This window comes from Sinocyclocheilus grahami, unplaced genomic scaffold (assembly GCF_001515645.1).
Source record: "Sinocyclocheilus grahami isolate Dianchi unplaced genomic scaffold, SAMN03320097.WGS_v1.1 scaffold193.1, whole genome shotgun sequence".
NCBI lineage: Eukaryota > Metazoa > Chordata > Actinopteri > Cypriniformes > Cyprinidae > Sinocyclocheilus > Sinocyclocheilus grahami.
Window position 1 is genome coordinate 993,328 of NW_015505372.1, and position 22,655 is coordinate 1,015,982.

At 36.0% G+C, this 22,655-nt stretch overlaps 2 protein-coding genes across 4 annotated transcripts in view; one reads left to right on the forward strand and one right to left on the reverse strand.

Annotated features, from left to right (window-relative positions):
• Positions 1-4,011: 4,011 nt before the first annotated feature.
• On the forward strand, positions 4,012-15,654 carry rnf44 (ring finger protein 44). Of its 3 annotated transcripts, none has more exons than XM_016285159.1 (11): positions 4,012-4,394; positions 6,309-6,510; positions 6,598-6,817; positions 7,924-8,091; positions 9,007-9,177; positions 11,770-11,931; positions 13,323-13,438; positions 13,620-13,707; positions 14,063-14,184; positions 14,266-14,365; positions 15,307-15,654. In XM_016285159.1, exons 2-11 carry the CDS (start codon positions 6,404-6,406, stop codon positions 15,367-15,369), a joined length of 1,317 nt encoding a protein of 438 aa, XP_016140645.1. In that variant the 5' UTR covers positions 4,012-4,394; positions 6,309-6,403; the 3' UTR covers positions 15,370-15,654. The 3 variants fall into 3 exon arrangements, with proteins under 3 accessions (XP_016140645.1, XP_016140647.1, XP_016140646.1); XM_016285161.1 differs by having other exon boundaries at positions 4,013-4,394; positions 7,924-8,043; XM_016285160.1 differs by lacking the exon at positions 4,012-4,394 and adding an exon at positions 5,058-5,075.
• A 5,263-nt stretch (positions 15,655-20,917) lies between these two features.
• LOC107594931 (FAS-associated factor 2) overlaps positions 20,918-22,655 on the reverse strand; it is a 5,295-nt gene continuing 3,557 nt past the window's right edge. The window contains exons 9-11 of the mRNA XM_016285162.1: positions 22,360-22,531; positions 21,836-21,979; positions 20,918-21,646 (exon numbers count right to left, since the gene is read on the reverse strand). Coding sequence (XP_016140648.1) covers positions 21,464-21,646; positions 21,836-21,979; positions 22,360-22,531 — 499 coding nt within the window. The 3' untranslated portion in view covers positions 20,918-21,463. The remainder of the gene's footprint in view (positions 21,647-21,835; positions 21,980-22,359; positions 22,532-22,655) is intronic.

Below are 22,655 nucleotides of genomic sequence, written 5' to 3' on the forward strand. Positions count from 1 at the left end.
GGGATCAGCCCCGAACTACACGGGAGGAGCTTGTTAATGATCTTAAGGCGGTTGGGACCACAGTCACAAAGCAAAACATTGGTAACACACTACGCCACAATGGACTGAAATCCTGCAGCGCCCGCAAGGTCCCCCTGCTTAAGAAGGCACACGTACAGGCCCGTTTAAAGTTTGCCAAAGAACATCTTAATGATTCAGAGAAGGCTTGGGAATAATATTATACACATAATATATATATGTGTGTATGTCAAGTCTGTAAATAGTAAAAAAAAAATTATACAAAGACTTGTATAATATTATATACAATGATACAGACTTTATACAATAAATACAAAATACAAATAAACTATAAACGGAAAGCATGTATTATTAAGTATTAAAATTAAATGCATACTAAATAAAAAAGATGTACATTTAAATATTTATAAGTATTTAAAGCTTAATCTGTGGCAAGTTCTGTGTGCATCTTTCGACATTGTATAAAGTCAAAATAGAGTGAAATAATATTAAGCAAATATATCTAAAGATGACAATCATGTATATGCAGAAATTAACAAAAATATATTTCTATATAAATATTCTATGGGGATCTGCGATTCAGGTGTCAGTGTGAATCTGGATGTGTTAGAATAAAAATACATAAAGCTATCATAAATCTGTTTACTGGAACTTATATTGTAAAATGTGACCTGTTCGTGCCACATGTATTACAGTACACCAATATGCCACCCTAATCTTATCGTTTTAGACTTTGGTTTATGATTTAGTGCAATGATGTGAAATGGGTGAGGCCCAATGATCATGACCCATCTTAAAGCACAAGACGAGTCTTTATTGAGATGCATATTGTGTAACTATGCTGTGAAATGAAATAACATTTAAAGGCGTTATGTCATAACGTTCACTGTAATAACAATAATCTGCGATAAATTTTGGTTTGATTATTATACATAGGCTATAACCACTGTCTAGTTAATAATTAATAGATCTAATAGCTTTCCATGACACTAAAGTGTTTTGCTCATTTATTGCTATCAACAGTGCAGCCATCTTGCTAACCAAAGGTTATGAAAAGTATGGGCTTGGTTAAAAATATGCATAAAATAAACAAACAAACACACAGTATGCCAGGCTCAAAAAACTTGTTAGACCTGCATGAACATATAGGGTATAGTGGGGGGAAATGCCCCCTACTGTTTTTCCCAAAATAACCACAAGATAAAGTCAAGATACATTTTTATTGTAACTATGGACGAAGTTGCCAAGAGTGATGTAGAAGTTTTCACGATGAAGCTTACACCGGAGAGAAAACAGATTTCACAGTAAATTATCTCATTTGTTTGTTGTTTTGTAGAACATCACAGTTATATATAAGAGAACAGTTGGGCCTGTAGATAGGGAGTATGTGTTATTTAATAAAAAATATAATTATATTTTCAGAATGACATAGGCTAATTTGTTCTCAAACAGTCTGTGGGGTAAAACGGCCCCAACTGTAGTTATTCTGTTCTGAACATCAAATCCTTAGTTTTTCCATCAAATGTATTCTAGTTGGTTGAATCAAAGTATTCTGACTTTATATTTAAAAATTACCTCAAGTTAGCATCAAGTAGCTAGTCAGCTAGCCAGTTAACATCAGTTAACAAAAGAAATTTCAAATAGGCTATTATAATTTTGTAATCCATAATTACTGATTATATTATTTTTGTTTTTTACATGTTAAGCTAAAACTGCATGTACTCTGATTTTACTGTAAATGTTTAAAGCAAATTGCATTGTTTGACTGGGGGGGCATTGTACTCCACCCATGGGGGCGTTCTGCCCCAGGGTAACACACCCTTTGTACAAATTAAATTTTTGTTAAAAATCTAATAACACAAAAACTCTGGACTTTTTTCATACGTGGTTTATAATTGATGCTAGTGTCACTAAAACTATAATAACTTTTCTGAACACATTTAACCTTGGTTTTACAGAAAAAAATTACAGTCCTTAAGGGGGGCGTTTCCCCCACTCTACCCTACATTCTAGATGGTGTTTTTATATGATTTGTAAAAAAGACAGACCCTCACTAATATATATATAAAGTTAACCCTCAATTCTGATTGGTTGATTGGAATGACGTTCCAGGATCAACGAGGATGTTAATTCAGGAACATGTTGTACTTGGTCAAATCACGTTTACGGCGTCATCCCAGGTAGTCTCTATAGTTCCTCGTCTGGCCAGTAGAGGGAGACAAAGCAAAGCACATTCTAATCATAGACTGGAATTTACGTAATGTAACCCTGATTAGTTTTTCCATAATGGATGCAAAGAATCAAATTGATGATGACATATGCCTCCCTCATGATGCAAACAGCTTTAACAAGAAAACAGAGCACGGGTGTAATGTCATCATCATCATTATGAAGTAAAAATAATCCAGTCAGCTATCTATTTTTGTCATTGAAGATGCCCGACGAGGATTTAAGCTTTTTTATTCAATGTGGAGAACAGGATAATAGGACAGTCTATGCAATGACCTAATCGTAGCCCTGTGATCTTGTTAACCGAGACTTGACATTGGGAGCTCATGAGGACAAACTCGTACAGTGTTTACGGTAGAGCAAGACAACTGTGGCAAGCCGTTTTAACATTCATTCCTTAGGCTACTAACTAGTGTCTGTTTTTAGTATCTGGTTTTACCTGGCATGGTTGAATATCATAATATCACATACATTAATTGTGCATTCAGTATACCTATATAGGTAAAATCACACATAAAATTATAAAATCATCCAGACAGAAAAGAGATTCAATGTTGAGGAAAGAAGACTGAGCTACTAGTGCTTCTTAATTAACATTAGGCTAACAGTCCCAATAGAATCAATTTCAGTTTTACTAGTACCTATTTGTTAAATAATAGAACCGAATTATGAAATAGTATCTACTCCAATTGTTTTACACATCTTTGTAACATCACTAATTTAAATTATTTTTTACATATCTCTGACAAGTCAGAATGGATACTTGCATTACAAAATCATATTAGTTAACAACTGGAATACAAACTAGTGTCTAATAATAAAAAAAGACTACTATTTTAACTGTTACAAGTAACTAAAGAATTAAAACTAGTCCCTATTTCAGTAGGACTTACCTGCAAATTGTGTGATTTGTTTGTATTATCACTATAAAAGTGACTGCTAGGAAAGGTACAGGTCATTGACGCTAATGAATAGTCACTACTTCAATAAATACTTGTCAATACTTTATAACAGTGGCTTATTAATAGTAATTACTGAAATACTAGTTTCCAATCAGTAAGTAGGCCTACAAGTATTTAATGGACAGTTAGTGACACTGAAAAAGATAGTTGGATAATTGTTATTCACTAACAATAAGCAAATTTGGAAGCCAGCCCCCACCACCAGATAAATAAAAAATCGAATAAATGTAATGGTAGTCTTTCTGACTTTTTCATACTTTTTTCTTGCAATTCTTTTTTTCCCTTATAATTTTCTCAGATATATAAACTTGCAGTTCTCAGAAGAAAACTAAATCTGATTTGCAGATTCTGACTATTTTCTACGGTGGCCGAGAGAGCTAAACACTCTGCAACTTCAGAAAACACATGCAAATAGAAAAAGCAACAGCCAATCAAGAAAACATCTTCATCAGTTTGACAGCAGGTGCTGCAAATTCTCACAACGCAAACAAATAATTTTCAGTAATAATCTTTTTAAATATTATATTACAATATTTTTTAAGTTTGGTTGCTTTCTTGAAAAACAATGTAAATTGCTAGTGGACTGCAGCTAAAGTGAACCAAAACGAGTGTGAATGCAAGAACTAGGTACCTGATTTTGATTCAATTCACTTTTTGGACCACTTAAAGGGGTCTGTGCTTGTTTTTAGTAAAGAGGAAGTGTGAAAACATCCTTAAAGTTGGGATCAGCTTGGAGCAATTCGACCAAACATCAGATCTAAAAAGTGACTGGCTGTCTCCTTCTCTTGCGTGGTAGTTTTTAGAGGAAGAAGGCGTGACTACAGGCACACAACAATATTGAACTGCACCCATGTCACAGATCAAACCCAGTTTGAATGCATCGGACATAATATTAAAGGAAACAACAAGTTTGTTGGAGCTAAGTTATCCGATGTTAGGCAGCAGAGGAATATGCCGTTTTTCTTTCTATGCTGAAGATCAACGCCTGTTCAACAACAACAAACTCGTGGACGTGAACTAGGAAACGGCCGATACCTCTGTGTTAACCATGACAGTCTGCTAGTTTTCCTGGACGATTTCTTCTGGATTAGTCTGTAAAATCACCAAACGAGACATCCTGCATCGTGTTAGTCGACTAAAAGCAGCGCGTGGACGAGTCGGAAACTCGAGCGCCATTGAAAACAAGTAAGCTCGGCTCTTTTAGTGCGATAATACTTTGCTCATTGGACAAAAAGCTGTCATATTCCACGTAAAATAAAAACGAGAACACTCTATGTATTCAGACGTTTGCATGCACGACGAGCAGACTGTCTTAATGTGGCGTTCAAGCTAAACCGTGTGTCTTTTGTCAGGGGTGCATCCCTGCATTTCCTGCTTGGGGCTTCATCTGCTCGGTCTGTATGCTAGCGATAGCAGCTAAGAGCTTGGAAAGTGCATGCGATTTGTTTAATCATTTGTATGCAATGTACAACCTCTGTGTAGCATTGAGAACCTGTTTAAAGAGCACGAGGGCAACTGCGGATGTTTGCGCGAGCTCCTGTAAAACTTCGGCCTGGCGACTTCTTTGTGCTATTGTTGATGTCCTCTGCTGGGCCACGGTGACACTTATAAGTGTTTTATTCAAGGGAAATGTGCGCTGTCCTTATCTGAAGCATGAATAATGTTTAAATCATACCCACAAGCCCTTTCGAGTGATTATTTTTGATAAAGTGAGGCAGGCGAGGTTTGGTGGCGCTCCTTTGTTATTGCTTTGTCTGTGTTGGGAGCACATGGCCCTCCACGCTTTTGTTGTTCAAGTTACAGCTCCCCCTCTTTGTGGCAAATCAGCCCAGTCTATCCATTAAACACGGTTTACGCTTCCAGTGTGTGAAGATTTGTTGGTATTTGTTTTTTTTTTTTAAATTTTACACATGGCACTGTAGCCTACATTTGAATGTCATGTGTAGCACGATGAGAAGTTTAGACGTGCTAGCGTGAATGAATGCACACTCCACCGATTTTGAAAAGAGAAATGTAATAAAATGTATTTGAAATCTTTATAAATATATATTTTGTTATTAATTCTGATGCATTTCAACGTTTGTGCCCTGAAAAGTCTGGTTTTGTGTATTTTAAGCTCCCACAGTCTACTTGTAATTCAAAGATTACGTCTAATGAAATGATATTACAATCCATATATTAATACACTACAGCAGGCAATTATTGACGTATTTTGTCTTCATTTCTTGGAAAATGACCTGTATGTATTTTTTCCATTGAAAGTAGTACTAAGGAATAATTCACCAGAAATGTGGTGTTAGCTTGTGTGTTGTTGATTTTTTTTTAGTTGTCTACAAAAGGAGAAAATTTGAAGAATGCAAAGGCTTCTTTTTTCCATACAACATATATAGTGACCACAGCTGACAAGCTCCAAAAAGCACCTTGGAGAAAAACAAACTGAAAGTCATTTTCACTAATGATTTGTTTTCAAACATCATTTGCCATGCATTTGCTTGTTATACTGTCTAGAACAAAAGGATCTGTGAACATAATATATTGCAGTTTTCCCCCATGCAACACATTGATCACTGGCTGTCAAAGTCAGTTGCAGTTTTGTGTTTACTAAAAAAAATGAATAATTGTATGTGAGGTTGGTCTTTGAACCAGGTTCCCCTGCATGTTAAAAAAAAGTGTAGACTATTTTGCCTCATGTTTTGAAATCCTGTGATTGTCAATGCTTAAATGATGTATAACCTATTTGAAAGTGCTATATTACAATTTAAATATGGCAGATACAAAGATTTTTTAGTAATAATACATTAAATGTTAAGCCTGTTCCTCATTTAAAGCTGTCTGAAGTTATGAGGGCTACTTTAATGGTGTTCTTTGTGGAGTTTGACAGACATGGTTACTATGCACAGTCAATGTATGGGGGAAAATCATTAAAAAAGAGAGCATACTGGTTTGAAATTACATGAGGGTGAGTAAATAATGACAGAACTTTGGTAATATTAAGTTAATATAACATAAGTTGAAATGCACATATAATGACTACAAAGGGTTCTGCTGATTTTTTCAAAATCATCATTCAATTCACAAAACCCATATTTCTTGTTTCAGAGTTCCGACAATCTGAGGCTGTTAGACACAAGTGCCTCTTGCACTACTGGTCCCCCCACCCCAGGCAGGTGTGACTCGTTCGTACGACTTCACAAATGCGACCATGGGAAGTAGCAGTGAGTAGGCGGCCATCAACAGCCCCCTTAAACCAGAGGAGGGTCGTCGGGGAGCCTTGCATCACACCTCTGCACCTCAGGAGAAGGTGAGGTGGTCACTATCATTTTGAGTTCATTAAAATCATATGCCGACTCGAGTATGTACTTACGGTCTGTGTGTGTTTATGTCCTAGTCCTCCAGTGCGACGTCAGTGGGGACAGCGAGATATACCTGCTGTGCACACTTCCCTACATCAGGATGAGAACTTCCACCACCCTGTCTTCTCCCAGCATCAGCAGATTCCTTTAGATGAGTCCAGGCAATATAGCCACACCGGTGCACCTCCACGCATGCTGCATACTGCCACACAACCCCCTCAACAGAGCTCCATCATGGTGGATCTTCACGAACAGGTATTAGTTCAACAGGGGTCTCAAACACACATTTCCATCTAGGTGTTGTTCTCCACTAGAAACATTCATTTCCTGTTCCTTATATAATGCACTATTTGATGTTCACTATGTTTAAGAAGTGTACAAAAAATTTAAATATGAAAAAGTAATATCAGTATAAATAAAATAACAATACAATCAAATTTTAGGCTAAAAGTGGGCATTTACATTTTAATTTTCAGGCCTTGAATTAATATAATACATTTGTAAAAAATATCAATGTAAATGTATACATTTTTGAATAATACATTTATTGACAATTTTTTGTTGTTGTTACTTAGGCCAGTTACTTTTAACAGTATTTGCATTTCAGTCCTTTAATATGTATAAAATAAATGTACAAAGTATAATAAATATCAATTTAAATGTATAAACACTAAAAAATAATTCTAATGTATATTTAATTGTTAGTTATGCTACAGTTGAGTTTTCAGGCCTTGATTATAAAAATATATATTTTTATAAAAGGTATAAATATATGAATTAAAACTATAAAATCAAATTTTGACAGATTTTTATTGTTACGTAGGCTACAATTGGGCTTTTATGTTTGTTTCAGGCCTTCAATAAATATAAAAATAAATTAAGAAAATGTATGAAAATAAAAACATTTAATTGTATAAAAACTATAAAATCAAACTTTTTGACAGATTTTTCATTGTTACTTCGGCAACTGGGCTTTTATATTTGTGTTTCAGGCCTTTAATAAATATAAAACAATCTTTTAATTTAAATATATAAATATACATTTCAAGTTTTCATTGTTAGTTGAGCTACATTTGGGCAATTTGCATTTTAGGCCTTTTAATAAATAAAATAATAAATTACATTTAGAAAAATTATTTAAAAATAAAAATTCTAAATCCGGTCCGGACCCTAAACCAAGCTGCAGAGCATGAAAGTTGATTCATGAATCAAATTTAAGCAGAAGCTGGTAGTTTGAGACCGCTAGCATATAGACAATAATTGTATTACTCAGGCTTTGATGTGAAAGTGCTATGTGTAGACTGTAATTATGAATAGCTTTTTTTAACAAATAACCAGAACTTTTTGTGTTGTCCTTCAAGATGCATCAAGGATCAGTTCCGATATCTTACACAGTTACCACGGTGACGACCCATGGTTTTCCCATCCACACCGGGCAACCTATCCCAGCCTGCAATGCTCAGCAGCTCCCAGCATGCTCGGTAATGTTCAGTGGACAGCTCTCTCTGCTCTGCTGCCTTCCTCCTCCAGTGAGTTTGAAAAGGAAGAGCTGGAATGTCAGTGAAGTTTGTGTAGAGCACACCTAACATGTCCCATCGCTCCAGCTTTACTTTAGCCAATGTATGTGTCCCAGGCAGCCATTATGCCCACCTCTTAGCCAAAGATACTCTATTATGAGTGTTGTTCTGTATGTCCCTATCATGCTTACACATTAGGCATAGGTAAACAGCTACATTTCACTTTTTGATTTTCATTTAGACTTTTCCTGTGTCTCTAGAATGTGTAATAACCTTTTTATGATGCAACTTTTAAGGGGCAATGTGCAACCCCCCCTTAATTTTTGTTTGTATTGCCACTGCGAGTGTCTGGGGTATTTTATCTTTGACATGGATAGCAAAGGTGTACTTTCTGCTAATTGTACCATCTGCTCAAGTCATTGCGTTTGTGTCAACATACCCACCTGTATTTTTTGTGGCCACAGTGATGTACAGCTCAAACTGTCTTGTGCAGGGCTATATAGTAGGGCTATATGTCTTCTTTGCATTATATATGCTTAATAATGAAGTTGTATAAATGTATATAGTTATATATTAATATTATTTTGATTATTATTGCTTTTATTATTCCTATTATATTAAATTTTTATACAAAAAAAAGAAAACAACAAAAGAAAAATGTATTACTTTTTTCCCCCAAAGTTTTCCCCATGCTTTTGAAATGGTTTATCAGATTCCTAAATAGTGCAGAATAGTGAAAACGTTAGATGTGCTTTACTCCAGAGTATGCTTTCCCAGTATTAACAGTCATTTCTTAAACTGCACAGCAATTCAGTATTCAAATGCCCATACACTTTCTTCATGAGTGTGTGTCTTGTGTGTTAGTGACACTTTGTTGTCTGTTATTTCTCTTTCTGTCTGTCTGTCTGTCTGTCTGTCTGTCTGCAGCTCATTCAGGCCTGCACCATGCAGCACCTGCCTGTGTCCTATCAGGCATTTCCACCATTGATCTCCAGTGAGCATTTTATCCTGCACCCCAGCCCACCAGTGCCGCCCCACCAGCCTCATCTGCCTCCACTCAACCAGTTTGTCCCCATACAGCCCCAGCACCCGCGCATGGTGAGTGCAGATCATAAAATCTTTTGAATGCATGCATTTTAAGAATACTTTTCCCACCAACTGTTCACAATGCACAACACTGCTGTATGCTGCGTTAAAGACGCATGCCCTCTCTGATGTAAACAAGCATGCATGAGAAGCACATGAAAGCGCACATTCACTCTCCGACAGCAGATGGCACTGAACAGCAGAAACGCAGCCCGGAAAACCCCGTAAACAAAGTAGCTGCACTACTTTCTGTTTCTGAAACATGTTTAAATTATTTAAACCGCATTCAGATTTGTTTATGCACTATGGTGTTCATCAAAGCACCAAATGCTTAAATATTTAGACTTAATAGGCTATTTATTTTCAAATTTTTTTGCATTTTAATATTGACTTTCGACATGCCCTAGATATTGTTTGAAAGTGTTTTGATTCTTTATTGTTCGGTCACACTTTACATTAGGGCTTCATTAGTTGACATTAGTAAATTCATTAGTTAACATAAACTGCCAATGAACAATTCTTCTAAACATTTGTTAATCTTACGTAATTCCAATATTTAATAACACGTTGTTAAAATCAAAAGTTGCAACTGTGTTATTTAATGAGCTAACATGAGCTAAGAGTTGTAGCCTATTTTTTTTTAAACAAAGATGAATAACTTCTGTAGCAAATGTAGCTATTGCTCATTGTGAATGTTAATTCATTAACTAAAGTTAACTAATGAGATCTTATTGTAAAGTGATACCACTGTTGCCAACTCTCATGAGACAAATAAGCAACCGCAGATTTAAAAACAAGCCCAGTATTTTTTGATGATTTATTATCATCAATATTATTTATTATATAATTTATTTATATTAAATATATTATTTATTACCAATAAATGAGCCTGCAACATATTAAACTGAAACCACTCTTTTATCTGAAAAGCAAAAACAGAAGCTATTTTACAAAAATCAGCAAACTGCAACAAAAGTGGGAACAAAACTCATCTCCAATCACCTGTGAGCAGAATAGGATTGGAGAGATGGAAAAGGAGAAAAACACAAGAGCTAACTGTAACATAGCATATTTATGTGTTCCTGTGGGTCAGTGGTAGAGCATTGCGTTAGCAGCGCAAAAGGCCGTGGGTTCAATTCCCAGGGAACACACATACTGGTAAAAAATGTATAGCCTGAATGCACTGTAAGTCACTTTGGATAAAAGCGTCTGTTAAATGCATACATTTATTTTATTTATTTATTTATAGCCTACTAAAATATAGGCTATTCGAACCATATTTACTCTTAGTATTAGTATAGGACTACTTGTTTTTTATTACAGCCCGTGATAATTAATACATTACAAAAATACGAACATAAATAAAGTAATGAAGTTGCTAGTCAGATTTCCCTAACAAGCAACCATATATTTTTTTAAATAAGCCCAAAAAACCACAACCCGCAACTCTGGATTTTTTCACGCAACTTTGCAAAAAAATAAGCCGAAAGTCGCGTATATTACGCGGACGTGGCAACTCTGAGTGATACCTATTGGTCTTTACAATTCTTTTGCACTTTAATCTCTAAAATTTTTAACTTTATACATTTCTTGTGTATTGCTTTATTGTATTTAAATGTTCAGTTATTTTTGTTATAAGAAAAAAGTTAATAAACCTGTTATACTTTATTATGCAACACTTTTTTGCAACTAAATTTCAATATCGTGATAATACCGTATACTGTTAATAAAAGCATTAGCAATAATCGCAACATGAAAATTTGATACCGGCATATCCCTAATATGCGTGTGTGTATGTATGTATGTATGTGTATATATATATATATATATATATATATATATATATATATATATATATAATTATTATATATTTATTTATTTCCCACTATAATTAAAATGCGTAAATATATATGAAATATTATTTTCTTATACATTTTTTTTTTTTATTACAGAATTTTTTTTTTTTTTTGTGCATTTCACATAAGTTATGTTGACAACATAGGTGGGTGGCATGACCAAAATCATCTTTGCATGAGTAATTTTATATTAAGCTGTAAAAGTAGTGATAAATGTGTGAAAGTAGTGAATAGTTTTTTGGTGGTAATTCAACATAAAACATTTATTTAGTAGTAGTGCTGTTCTTTTATATAATAAAACAATGTCACTTGAGTTTTGATTCTTCACTCTTTTGATTATTTATACTTAGATGAGTTTCTTACCTGACAGATACAAACCAAAGATTTTTTCTTATTAATTTTCACATTATGTCATACTTATTTAAAAACAACTCGAAAACATATATGCATTTATGTGTTTGGATGAGCCAGTTTATTATTCCCAGTGTTGAGTGTAGTGCACTACAGTAATGTAATTACAGTTCAGACAGTCTTATTAGTAAAGCAATCCCATTACAATCTAGAGAAAACAATTAGTCATGAGTGACAGATTAGTCCCCACAACTGATTGTGATCTTAATAAATAATAATAAAACAAGTGTTAAACTGCTGCGACAAAATGAATTCTTTCTAAAATAGCACATGATTTTATGGTATTAATAGTCGTAATCGTGTGCTAGAGATATGACTTTTATACATGTGTGCTCAGCCTCTGCAGAGGGTGGAGAATGAAGTGGATCTGCGAGGAGACCAGCATCCGTTAGGAACATTCTCTTATCCTCCGGCCCACCATCCACCAGCAATGACCCCCTCCGTCCCCCTCCAGTACCTCCCCCAGGAGCCCCTCCATCAAGAGCTACCCTACGGAGTGGTGAGATGTCTTTGCTTTTGAATGTCAACAAAGCATAGAAATCACTGTAATCAAGTCAAAAGTGATATACTGATTAAAATGAGCAGCATTTGCATAAACAGGTAATAACATTAAGGAAAAAATATGCACTTAATGTAGAGAACAGTGAAGGTTTACTGGTGTTGAATAGTGGTTATAGGTCTGGTTTGGCATGACAAAAATGGGTTCAAATTCCAGAAAGCAAAGTTAAAGTTTGCAGTAGTACTACTAGTGTCAAATAATGGTGAATAGTAATTTTAAATGTTTTGGGGGGGGGGGGGGGGGGGTTTCAAATAACAAGAAGTTAAAATAATTCTTTGTTTAGTGTTGGCCTATACGCAATATATTCAAGTTACATAGCTTTGTGTTTACAATTGAACAGTTTGACAGTTGAACTGACAGTTAACACTTGGAGAAATATGGGATTTTTGATTGTGTGCTACAGAAAAACAGTAAGTTCAACCAATTAGGTAAAATTATGCTTAAGTCAGAAAGACGTGCTGAAATGATGACCATAGCTCAAAACTTTAGAAAGAAAATTGTCAGTATAAGCCTATGGGAAATGGGCAATTTTTATCAAAAACTGTTTGTCCATTCAGTTAGAATATACACCACAACCCGAGTCAGGACAGGTTGAAAGACTGTGCCTAGTTTGGTCAACATAAAAGCAAAGTTGGCCCCATTTTTGTACTTAATGTATGTTCCTGGTCTAATTGTGGATGGTTAAATGGTAGAAGTAACCATCTGGAATCAACCTACTTTGCCTTTCTATTGATGTTATTTAAAATGCACAGGCTATAGGATAATATATCTTAATTTTCCCTTTTTTTCGAAATTGCCTAAATTGGCCTGGTTTTGGCTTTGTTTTCTGACTGAAATGCTATCTACAGTGCTCATAATATTATATATACAGTACGCATATTTGCATTGCCTTGACAGTTTTCTCTGTAGATCCCACCTGCTTACATGCCATGAATGGTTGATTATGTACAATGCCTGCATGCTATTGGTCAAACTACTTTTGAGTCAAGTATGAAAACAATAGGAAAACCAATTAGAAATCCCGGCCAGGACATGTCCGGAAAAAGGTGGACGTATGGTCACCCTATTGGATAATATTAATCAATTGCCAAATAGCCACAGTTTTACTCTTTTCAGGAAATCAACCCACAGGTGGCTTATGTCTGGTCTACTTTGCATAGTAAACATGAATAAGGGAGTGTATTTCGCACACATCATCTTTAGTCTCAGGTTGCTCCAGGGGGATTGTTCTTGTAGTATAAATCCTGCCAAAGTAGCTTTGGATGAGATTTGCTAAATGAATAATAATAATTCAAAATATTTTCCTCATGTGTTGTCGTCTGTTTCCTTAGCCATATCCGCACATGCTGCCGAGGCGTATAACTGGACAGAGGTATCGATTACAGCAGCCTCTGCCTCCCCCACCCCCTCCACCGCCCTACTACCCTGGCTTCTTACCATACTTCCTGTGAGAGTCTCTTCTACTCATTATAATACAAATCAAATGCATTTTGCTTTGTGCATGTTTAATATTCTAATAATGGACATTGGACGGTTCTGATTTTATAAAGCCTTTGTGATATTTTTCTACTATAGTGACACAAAAGGTTTGTATGTTAACGATTTATGTGTTTGTGACCTGAAAACAGTTCGATGCTTCCTGTGCCTCCAACTGCTGTGGGTCCTGCTATCAGTCTGGATTTGGATGTAGATGATGTGGAGATGGAAAACTATGAGGTAAATAGAAAATCCTTCCCAGGGTGGGTGATGGAGTTGCCCTACTGTTTATATAACCTGACTTGTCAAAAATAAGCCTTTGATGGTTTTCACGTAATGTCTGTTCCAAAACCTAGTGAACTGCCTCGCCGTCTACTGTCTGTAGCTAGCTAACTTCTAACGTTTGTACACACATATTTGCAACTAAAAGTCATTTGTTTTCAATAAGAGTGACTCTGTGGGCATGTGCAGTGATGCAACAAAGTTGAAAAAGGTTAGCTTTATAGAATTAAAGCTAATTTTGGAACAGAGATAATGTAATTATCTTGTTACGGTTTGGGTGAAGAGTTTTGAACACCTGTGATTTTTCTTTCAGGCGTTATTAAACCTTGCTGAGAGACTCGGAGAAGCGAAACCCAGAGGACTAACGAAAGCTGATATAGAGCAACTTCCGTCCTACAGGTTCAATTTAGAAAACCACCAATCTGAACAGACTCTGTAAGTGCCCTCGGTTATATAATCTTGAAGGTTTGATTGTGACTTGGTATTGATGATGCATTGTATTTAATTTTCTTACAGATGCGTTGTATGCTTTTGTGATTTTGAGTCAAGGCAGCTACTTCGAGTATTACCCTGCAACCACGAATTTCATGCAAAATGTGTGGACAAGTGGTTAAAGGTAAGAATGATGTTTTAATGCACAAAATCGGCAATAACTAACGGCGAAACCCTGTAAATATTAGTGTTCGACCAATACAGGTTTTAAGTGGCTTACGGTCTACAAAATGCTTATGTAGCCTATTGTTTAAAAGTATGAGATCAGTAAGATTTTTGAAAATTTTACAATGATGTCTCTTATGCTAATCAGTGATGTATTTATTTGATCAAAAATACAGTAAAAACAATAATATGTGACCCTGGAAGTCATAAGTAGCACAGATATATTTGTAGCAATAGCCAACAATACATTGTATGGGCCTAAAATATACATTTTTCTTTTATGCCAAAAATCATTAGGATATTAAGTAAAGATCATGTTCCATGAAGATATTTTGTACATTTCTTACCATAAATATTATCAAAACTTAATTTTTGGTTAGCAGTATGCGTTGCTAAGAACTTCATTTGGACAAATTTAAAAGCAATTTTCTCAATATTTAGATTCTTTTGCACCCTCAGATTCCAGATTAGATTCAAATAGTTTTATCTCCGCCAAATATTGTCCTATCCTAACAAACCATACATCAATGGAAAACTTATTTATTCAGCTTTCAGATGCTAAATATCAATTAAAAAAAATATATTGGTTTTGTGGTCCAGGGTCACATATTGTGACATATTATTACAATTTTAAACAACTGTTTTCTATTTAAAATATTTTTTAAATGTAATTTATTCCTGTAACGGCAAAGCTGAATTTTCAGCGTCATTCCTCCAGTCTTCAGTGTCACATGATCTTTCAGAAGTCATTCTAATATACTGATTTGGTGCTCAAGAAAAAATTAAGACGTTTGTTTTTAATGCTGTCTTTAATAGCATAGGCAGGCGATGTATAGATCCATCAATAATGTATGGAAACATCTCTGGCTTGTAGAAATTAATCCGTAACATGTCTTGCAGGCCAATCGCACCTGTCCAATCTGTCGAGCCGACGCGTCTGAAGTTCACCGCGATGTGGAATGAGTTCAGGTTTTTGTCCTTCACTGGAAAACAGCACAAATCCTTGAGTGTGTTCTGTGAGTGGGGACACCTGATCTCCGGCCAAACGCAAATATACCCCCCACCCCGCTCCCAACCCCACCTCTACAATAAGCAATCTTGGAATTTGTACGGAACCTGTTTGACCTCTGCTGTTCGTCATTGTGTGAGTTTCATGAAAGCTACTGCCGCCTATAGCCACTTCGGAGTTCTGGAATTGTGACCGGGTTTTTATTTTTTTTTTGGGGGGGGGGGGTTTTTTTTATTTTTTTTTTGGGGGGGGGGGGTTATTTTTATCTTTCTTTTTGCATTACCCTGCCCTTGTTTCGCAGATTCCAAAGATAACCTGTAATACGTGTTGTGTTGGCATATTCGTTTACACAATTGAATATTCTCTAGTTGTTTGATCACAGATCATTAAAATCGTGCTTTAGCGTCGTTAGGGACTGGGGGAGTGGGCCTGGATGATGGTGGTTTTTGGCTTTACTGTGTAATCAGACGAGTCCGTAGGACGCGACCGCTCCGCCGGTGAACAACCATCATAGATGCATGTCTGTATAAGTGACGGGCTGAGGGACTTGTTAATAATCTATGTTTTGCAATAATGTATTGATCATTTGAATATCTTAATCCCGATTCTCTTTTATCTGCGAATGCTGTTGTGAAGGTGTGACTTTCAGTGGTTCAGAGTTCCAAGGCCTGAGGTTAAAGAGGGAAACGTAGACAAAAAGGACTGCGAAACGACAGCTGTGAATCCATCGGGAAAACTCCCGCTGGGCTTTCACCACAGTCGTAGAGACATTGACGAAGACGTGGCGTTTTTTCACTTTTGCTGTTTGCTGGTGAGGCCAATCGGACTGGCCCATGAGAACACAGGGACGAGGACAGCACACTGCCTCTGCCAGCTCCCACCTGGCTGCACTGCACAACCCCCATCGATTCTAGATTCCACTCCTTCACACTCAGCTAGATCCAGGAGAACATCTCGCGCTGACTGTTCTTTTAGACTAGCAATATTTGAATCCACCGCATTTCAGCCACAAGAGGAATGTCGGTCGGCCTCCGTCTCGCCATTCTCACGTCTGGAGGCCGAGGAGCTCGCATTCGCCTGTCCAGAATGACTTTTTGGGAAAGGGTGGAACACTTTGCGGAAAGCAATACGTGCAATGAGTGTGTGAAGTGAACACAACGTTTGACCTGATTTTGGAGGACTAGGCTTTTTGTTTTTCCTCATTCGTGAGCCAAATAATCAATATACTCTACAAGATTTTAGCTCTGCCTTCTCAAGACGTTGACAAGCACAAACCTGTTACTAATCTTCAGACATCCTTTGTCAGTTCCTCTTTTAAAAGTATGCATTTTTTTTAAGTGGTGTTATTTATTTCTTCTTTCGCGAGAGTTTGTGAAGGATTCGGTCGGAATGCTAAAACATCTTTAGCGCATTTTAGTTTGCCTCCGGTTGTCAGGTCTCAGGCCATGTTCACAGTGTAAAGTGATGTGAAGGAAAGAAAAAAAAAAACATTGTATGCATAGCCTTGGTGTGAAAGGTTGCAAATTATCGTCTTGTTTTTAAGACAAAAGAATGTTGAAACCCTCTGTATTTCTAGTTACGCCCTCTCCTGTGTGCCAGTTGACTGTAGTCGTTCCACGAAGATCCCGGATAGGATTCAAAACGGCAGAGATGGAGCGTTAGGGTCGTTTAAAGAAAAAAATGCACTGTAAAACGCTTAACTCGTGGTTCACTCGATTCCAAAAACAAACCTGAACGTTGTTCGGGGGAAAACTATGAACTATTCGTTTTTTTTTTTTTTTGGTTCCCTAAGTACTTTAATTATAGGACTTTTAAATATATATATATTCATGAGTCGTTTGTCCACTGAATAGTCATTGTAACTCAATAGACACACTGGCTTTCTCGGGTAAAGGGACTCTCTTAAGAGAATGTGAGTATCTTGTGTTTGCGTGCCAGGTTTTAAAAAAAGCCATTGTAATGAATTTAATCCACACTTTTGATAAGTAATCTATGTATACATATCTGTTCACTGGCATATATTTTGAGTATAATGGGGGGGAAAAAATCACTCAGGGCCTCTCTGTAATTGAAAAATAAAGGAAAACAGTCCATTTCAAATTGGATTGACGCCATGGAGATATATTTGGGTATTCTGGGTTGTTTTCCTCAGGCCATGCATATTTTAAATGTAATCAACTGAACTAATATTCCTTTTATAAATAGTGGTGAATATTATTCCATAATAAGACTGGCATGCAAAGAAGAAAAAAAAAAAAAAAGATGAAGTCACATGTTGTATCGAGTGAGAATAGGCTTTTTTTCGTCACTGCAGCCGATCATTAGTGTATGTTACTCGAACCTGTTTTCCAGCCGTTGCGTTTTGCCGTGTTCTTGTACTTGAACCACACATAAAGGTTGTAATCCCGTTGAAAAACGTGCCACGGTGCACACTGTCCTACCTAGACCACTTCCAAGACTATTCTTACAGTGTTTGCATGATTTAAGGATTCAAAAAAAAAATGAAAAAAAGTCAAAAAATGAAATATGTATTTTCAGTGAAAGATATGTAGACAGGGGTGGGCAAGTATTTAATTGTACACAATATGCATGCGTGTCTAACCAGGTCCCAACTGGTTTTTAGGTAGATCTAGTTGGCTTTGGGTTCTGGGTGTAGGGGACTTTCTGCTCAGCTGATAACTGCCATGCACTGTACTGCACACATTTGTAATAGAACCGAATGACTACAAGATTTTATTGTGCTTGTACTTGCAAAAGAAAAAAAAGATTAAAGACTAATAATATAGGACGTTTAAAATAATAACGTTAAGCTTGATGCCAGTGGGAAGACGGTGGCTTTTTGAAGTGGAAAAATGTGATTTGATAGGCTCCTCACCACATTTGTGCTTCTATTGTTGCCTCAGTTACTGACACACTTGCCTGGAATCTAGATAATGGAAAGCCATATAGTAAAAAGGTGCTAGATATTCATTCTATATTTAGGTGTAATACTACATTCACATAAGAGAATGCAATAGTTTGTTATGGGTCTCTATTCATACAGCATGCAGTGCTACTAGTACCCTCGCGGTGGTCAGAAACAGTTAACAACATTATCAACAGGGGTTTCAATTAAGAAAACAAACAGAGAAAAAAAGAAAACTATTTAGCTTTACTTGTATGTGCTGGTAGACCGTTTTAAAGGATATTATTATTTTACTGCCCGAGTGATCAGATTCAATACATCTGCCTTAAATCGAAGTAGTAGGAGGTTTTTTGTGGGTTAAAAAACTCAGCGTTATCACTCATTTACCAAAACGGTCAGAAATATATGTACCTGTTGTACGGTTCTCTCTACCTTGAGCATCTGTAACGGTTATGGTTTAAAAATAAGTTGTTGATATACACGCAAGCACTTTTGCTTGGGGTAACCGGCTGTGGGCTATTTCTAATATATCATTATTTAGATTTATAAAGGAATTTTCCATAATAACCAAGATTCCTTGAAAACCTCAGTGTTACCTGTATTGAATTACTAAAGAGAAAGAAAGGAAAAAAAAAAACCTATGAGTTATGATGATAAATAGAATCTTGTAGTCTTTCTGTGATTCAACTAATAAATAATCTCACAGCTTGTGTGGTGGAAAATTGTGTTCCAATAAGCAGCTAAATACTTTAGGATTTGTGATTTGTTGATTGCTCCATAGATGCCACTGATTGTTTACCAATGATTTCTTGCTGTGGTGGGATAGTGGATTGTTTACTGTTCTATTCTCCTCCTGGCCTTTAGGGGTCAGTCATTGCCTGAACTCCAGACTACCCAGCCAACAACAGGGCCAGGGGCATGTGTTCTGTATTAGGAAGATATTTTGCTTTGGTACTTGCACATTTACGGTTACCTCATTTTTGCCATGTTTGTATTTGAAAAAAAAAAAAAAATACATTAAATAAAAAAGCTAATATATATATATTATATATAGGAAATGGTTCGTATTGCTATAATTTTTTCATTCCATTGGAATCATTGTTTGTAGCATTTAACATATAACTAGTTATAGTGTATTATAAATACATCTGTATACTGATTGAACTTTTTAAGATTTGTACTTTTTTTAAATGAAAGTTGCTAGGTCTGCTTTACTGAGTAGTGCAATCATATTTTTTTTTTAATTGTGGCTGATTGGAGAGGGTTGTTCACTAATAAATGTGTGATGTATACTCATACTACACTGACTAAAGTAATCACTGCTTTAAACGTATTGCGCAATACAGATGTGTTGCAGTTCAGTTACTTGTCTGAAGGTTTCCGTCTCTCAAAAGAGTTCAAAGGTGAATCTCATAAAGATTGTTCAGGTCATTTTTCCCCATTTAATCCAAAGCAATAAACTTTAATCAGATTAGATGGCATATTGAATTCAATGTGGATGTAAACAATGCTGTCTTTTCTATGGCACACACTGTATACATCTTTCAGAATTGTTTTACAGAGTTGTTGTTTTTTTAAGTTTCGCCATCTGAACAATCGTTACTTTGTTAAACAACAGGACAATCCATTGAACGCACTGTATTTCTGTCACTCACAGCCTTGTTTTCATTCCTGTCAAAAATAGTGCACTACTCTGAGCAAGTTCTATAATATGTTTTGTATAAAACATTACTCACATTGCCACCATATCAGTTATAGGTCAGTATCTGCCTCTTTTGTTGTTAAATTTGTTTTAGGAAGAAATTAGACATTGTTTTAGTATGATTTAGGACAGCCATAGATTTCTTTTCTTGGAAAAACAAGCATTTCAGATCACACACACACAACTCTCTGGAACATTACCAAAAATAATAATTCAAATTCATTAGTCTTGTTTCTGTGTACGTTTTCTATAGCAGATTTCAAAATAAACATTCATGCAATATTATCGTACATTATAATGTGGCATAGATTCACCTATCATACAAAAACATTTAAAGTATATTTTAAAGTATAGATTTAAAATATCAGCCATTTATTAGTCAAATATATTATCGTATTGGCTAGAATATCAATGCATCCCTATTTATTTTTTGCATTGAGACTATCAATTCATACTGTTCATTGCTATGATACAGTAATATAAAATCAACCAATGTGGACATGATTTATTACAGTCAGAATAATGGCAGTATAACATACTACCATGGTATATAAATACTATACATGTTTTCTGCATTCAAATAATGTGAAAATGTCACAAAGCAAAAAAATAATAATAATTGACTATCTTCTGACCAGCTTTATGAGATTCATCCTAATAGTTCAAACTCACATTCAAACAGATTTAATGCTATAAAACGAGGTAATCTGGGTTACTGCCTCTCCAATTACTTTATACAATTTTACAATGAATGTTTTAAGTCATTATTTAGCACCATATTTTATTTCCACATACCTACAAAAATACTAAAATTGTCATGGCTTCAGGTTTGGGCAGTAGGCTGCAATGCAAATGTTGAACAAGCTTGAACCAAAAAGTTAGTCAAACCACAACAACATTTTAAAATGTTTAATTTAGAATTGGAAAATTACATCTTTACATGACCAGACCCATCAGATGGACGACAGGCAACATAGGCATCTATGAATTACCACAGGCACACTATGCGCAGACTTGCACTATACTCTATATAGACAAAGCCACACGGAAAAACTGTGGCCTTTAGTTTTCTTATTCGAATTCACCTGAACCGCAAGCAGCCCATCGTATACTTTGCCGACAACCCTCTTATGGTCGTTAGATCAGATACATTATATGGTCGACTGTGATTTGCATTAAAAAAAAGAAAAGAAAAAGATAACTCTGTTGTGGCTTCCAGGCTTGTCCTTAAATATCTAGGTCATATATTTACAGGGCCGTTCACCTTGCACTCATTTTTCGGAACAAAACTTCACTGCAGGGAAGGATGGGGTTATTTTTTTTTTCTTTTTAAATTCGGTAAAAGGTTTATCTCAGTGACCCCTCGTCCAGGACATCAGACAGAAGAACAAACTGGAGGGGAGGTGGGACTCGAGTAGTGAGCAGGGGTTTAAGCTAAATGTCAATCGTCTGTGAGGTCCTGCACAAAGAGGACTTCTGACCGACTCAGACCGGCCTCCATCAGAGTGGGAGGATTGGGCTGCTCTTCCGTCGGCAGGCAAGGCAGGACTCGGCGTGGGAAATTCGTTACTATTTGGAATTTCTCAGGAGTCTCTTTCAATGAAAACAGGAAGTCGTGTATTATCTAAAAAGGGGGAACAGTTTTCAGTTCAAAATACAGTTTTTTAATATTAGGTATCATGTAATACAATAAAAGACTACGCCTTGTTTTTACTCAAAACCTGAAAACCGTGGGTCTCCTGAGCCTGTTCTCTTATCTTTAATCACAGACACACTGCACAAACGAAAAAAGAAAGCAGATGAAGGTGTTTACCGTCAGTGACTGGCTGAAGAGGAATCTCCGCTCCACGCGGCTATCGTTGGGCAATTTGAACACTATTTTGACACTGTCTGGGTCATCCAGGGATGGCTCAGGAGGAAGACACTCAGACTTGCGCTCCTTCTCTTCTTCCAGTGTCTGTAATTACACAATCATTAGAAAGTCATTAAGTGTGATTAGTCATAGCTACAGCTACGTCGGAAATTTGTCAACTGACGGGCATCATGAACAATTACTTGTGATGTGCAAAGAAAGAGACCGCAGGTTTTAAGTTAGAGACAGTATATGCAACTGTTCTCAAGAGCATGAAATTACAAAATACTTTTGTCACAGATAGTATAATTTTTACTGCCGTCAAATTTTTGTTGATTTAATTTCAATTTTACTGTGATCAGTTACTTAAAAGGTTTAATTACTTATATCTTGCAATTCAATGTTCTTTAAATAACTGACAGCAATGGTAATTGTCAAATTAATTTCTAAATTAATTTTTCGTTACATAAAATCAAATCACTTACTCTTCGTCTCCTCTCTTCGGCAAGGATGCTCTGGCGCGCATTCTCCTCCTCTTGACGTTTCTGCTCTTGTTCTTCTCTTTTCTTTATGGCTTTTTTCTGGTCTGCACGTAGGGATGCCAAGTAAGCTTCATCTTGCTGCTGCCTCAGTACCTGCGTCTGATTCCTCTCCTCCCTGGAGATAGAGAGATAGATAGCAGAACCAAAACATCATTTCATTAATACTATCAATCAATAATAATAAATTATATAAATAAAATTATATAAAATATAGGGTTGGGCATCATTTGGGTTTTTTT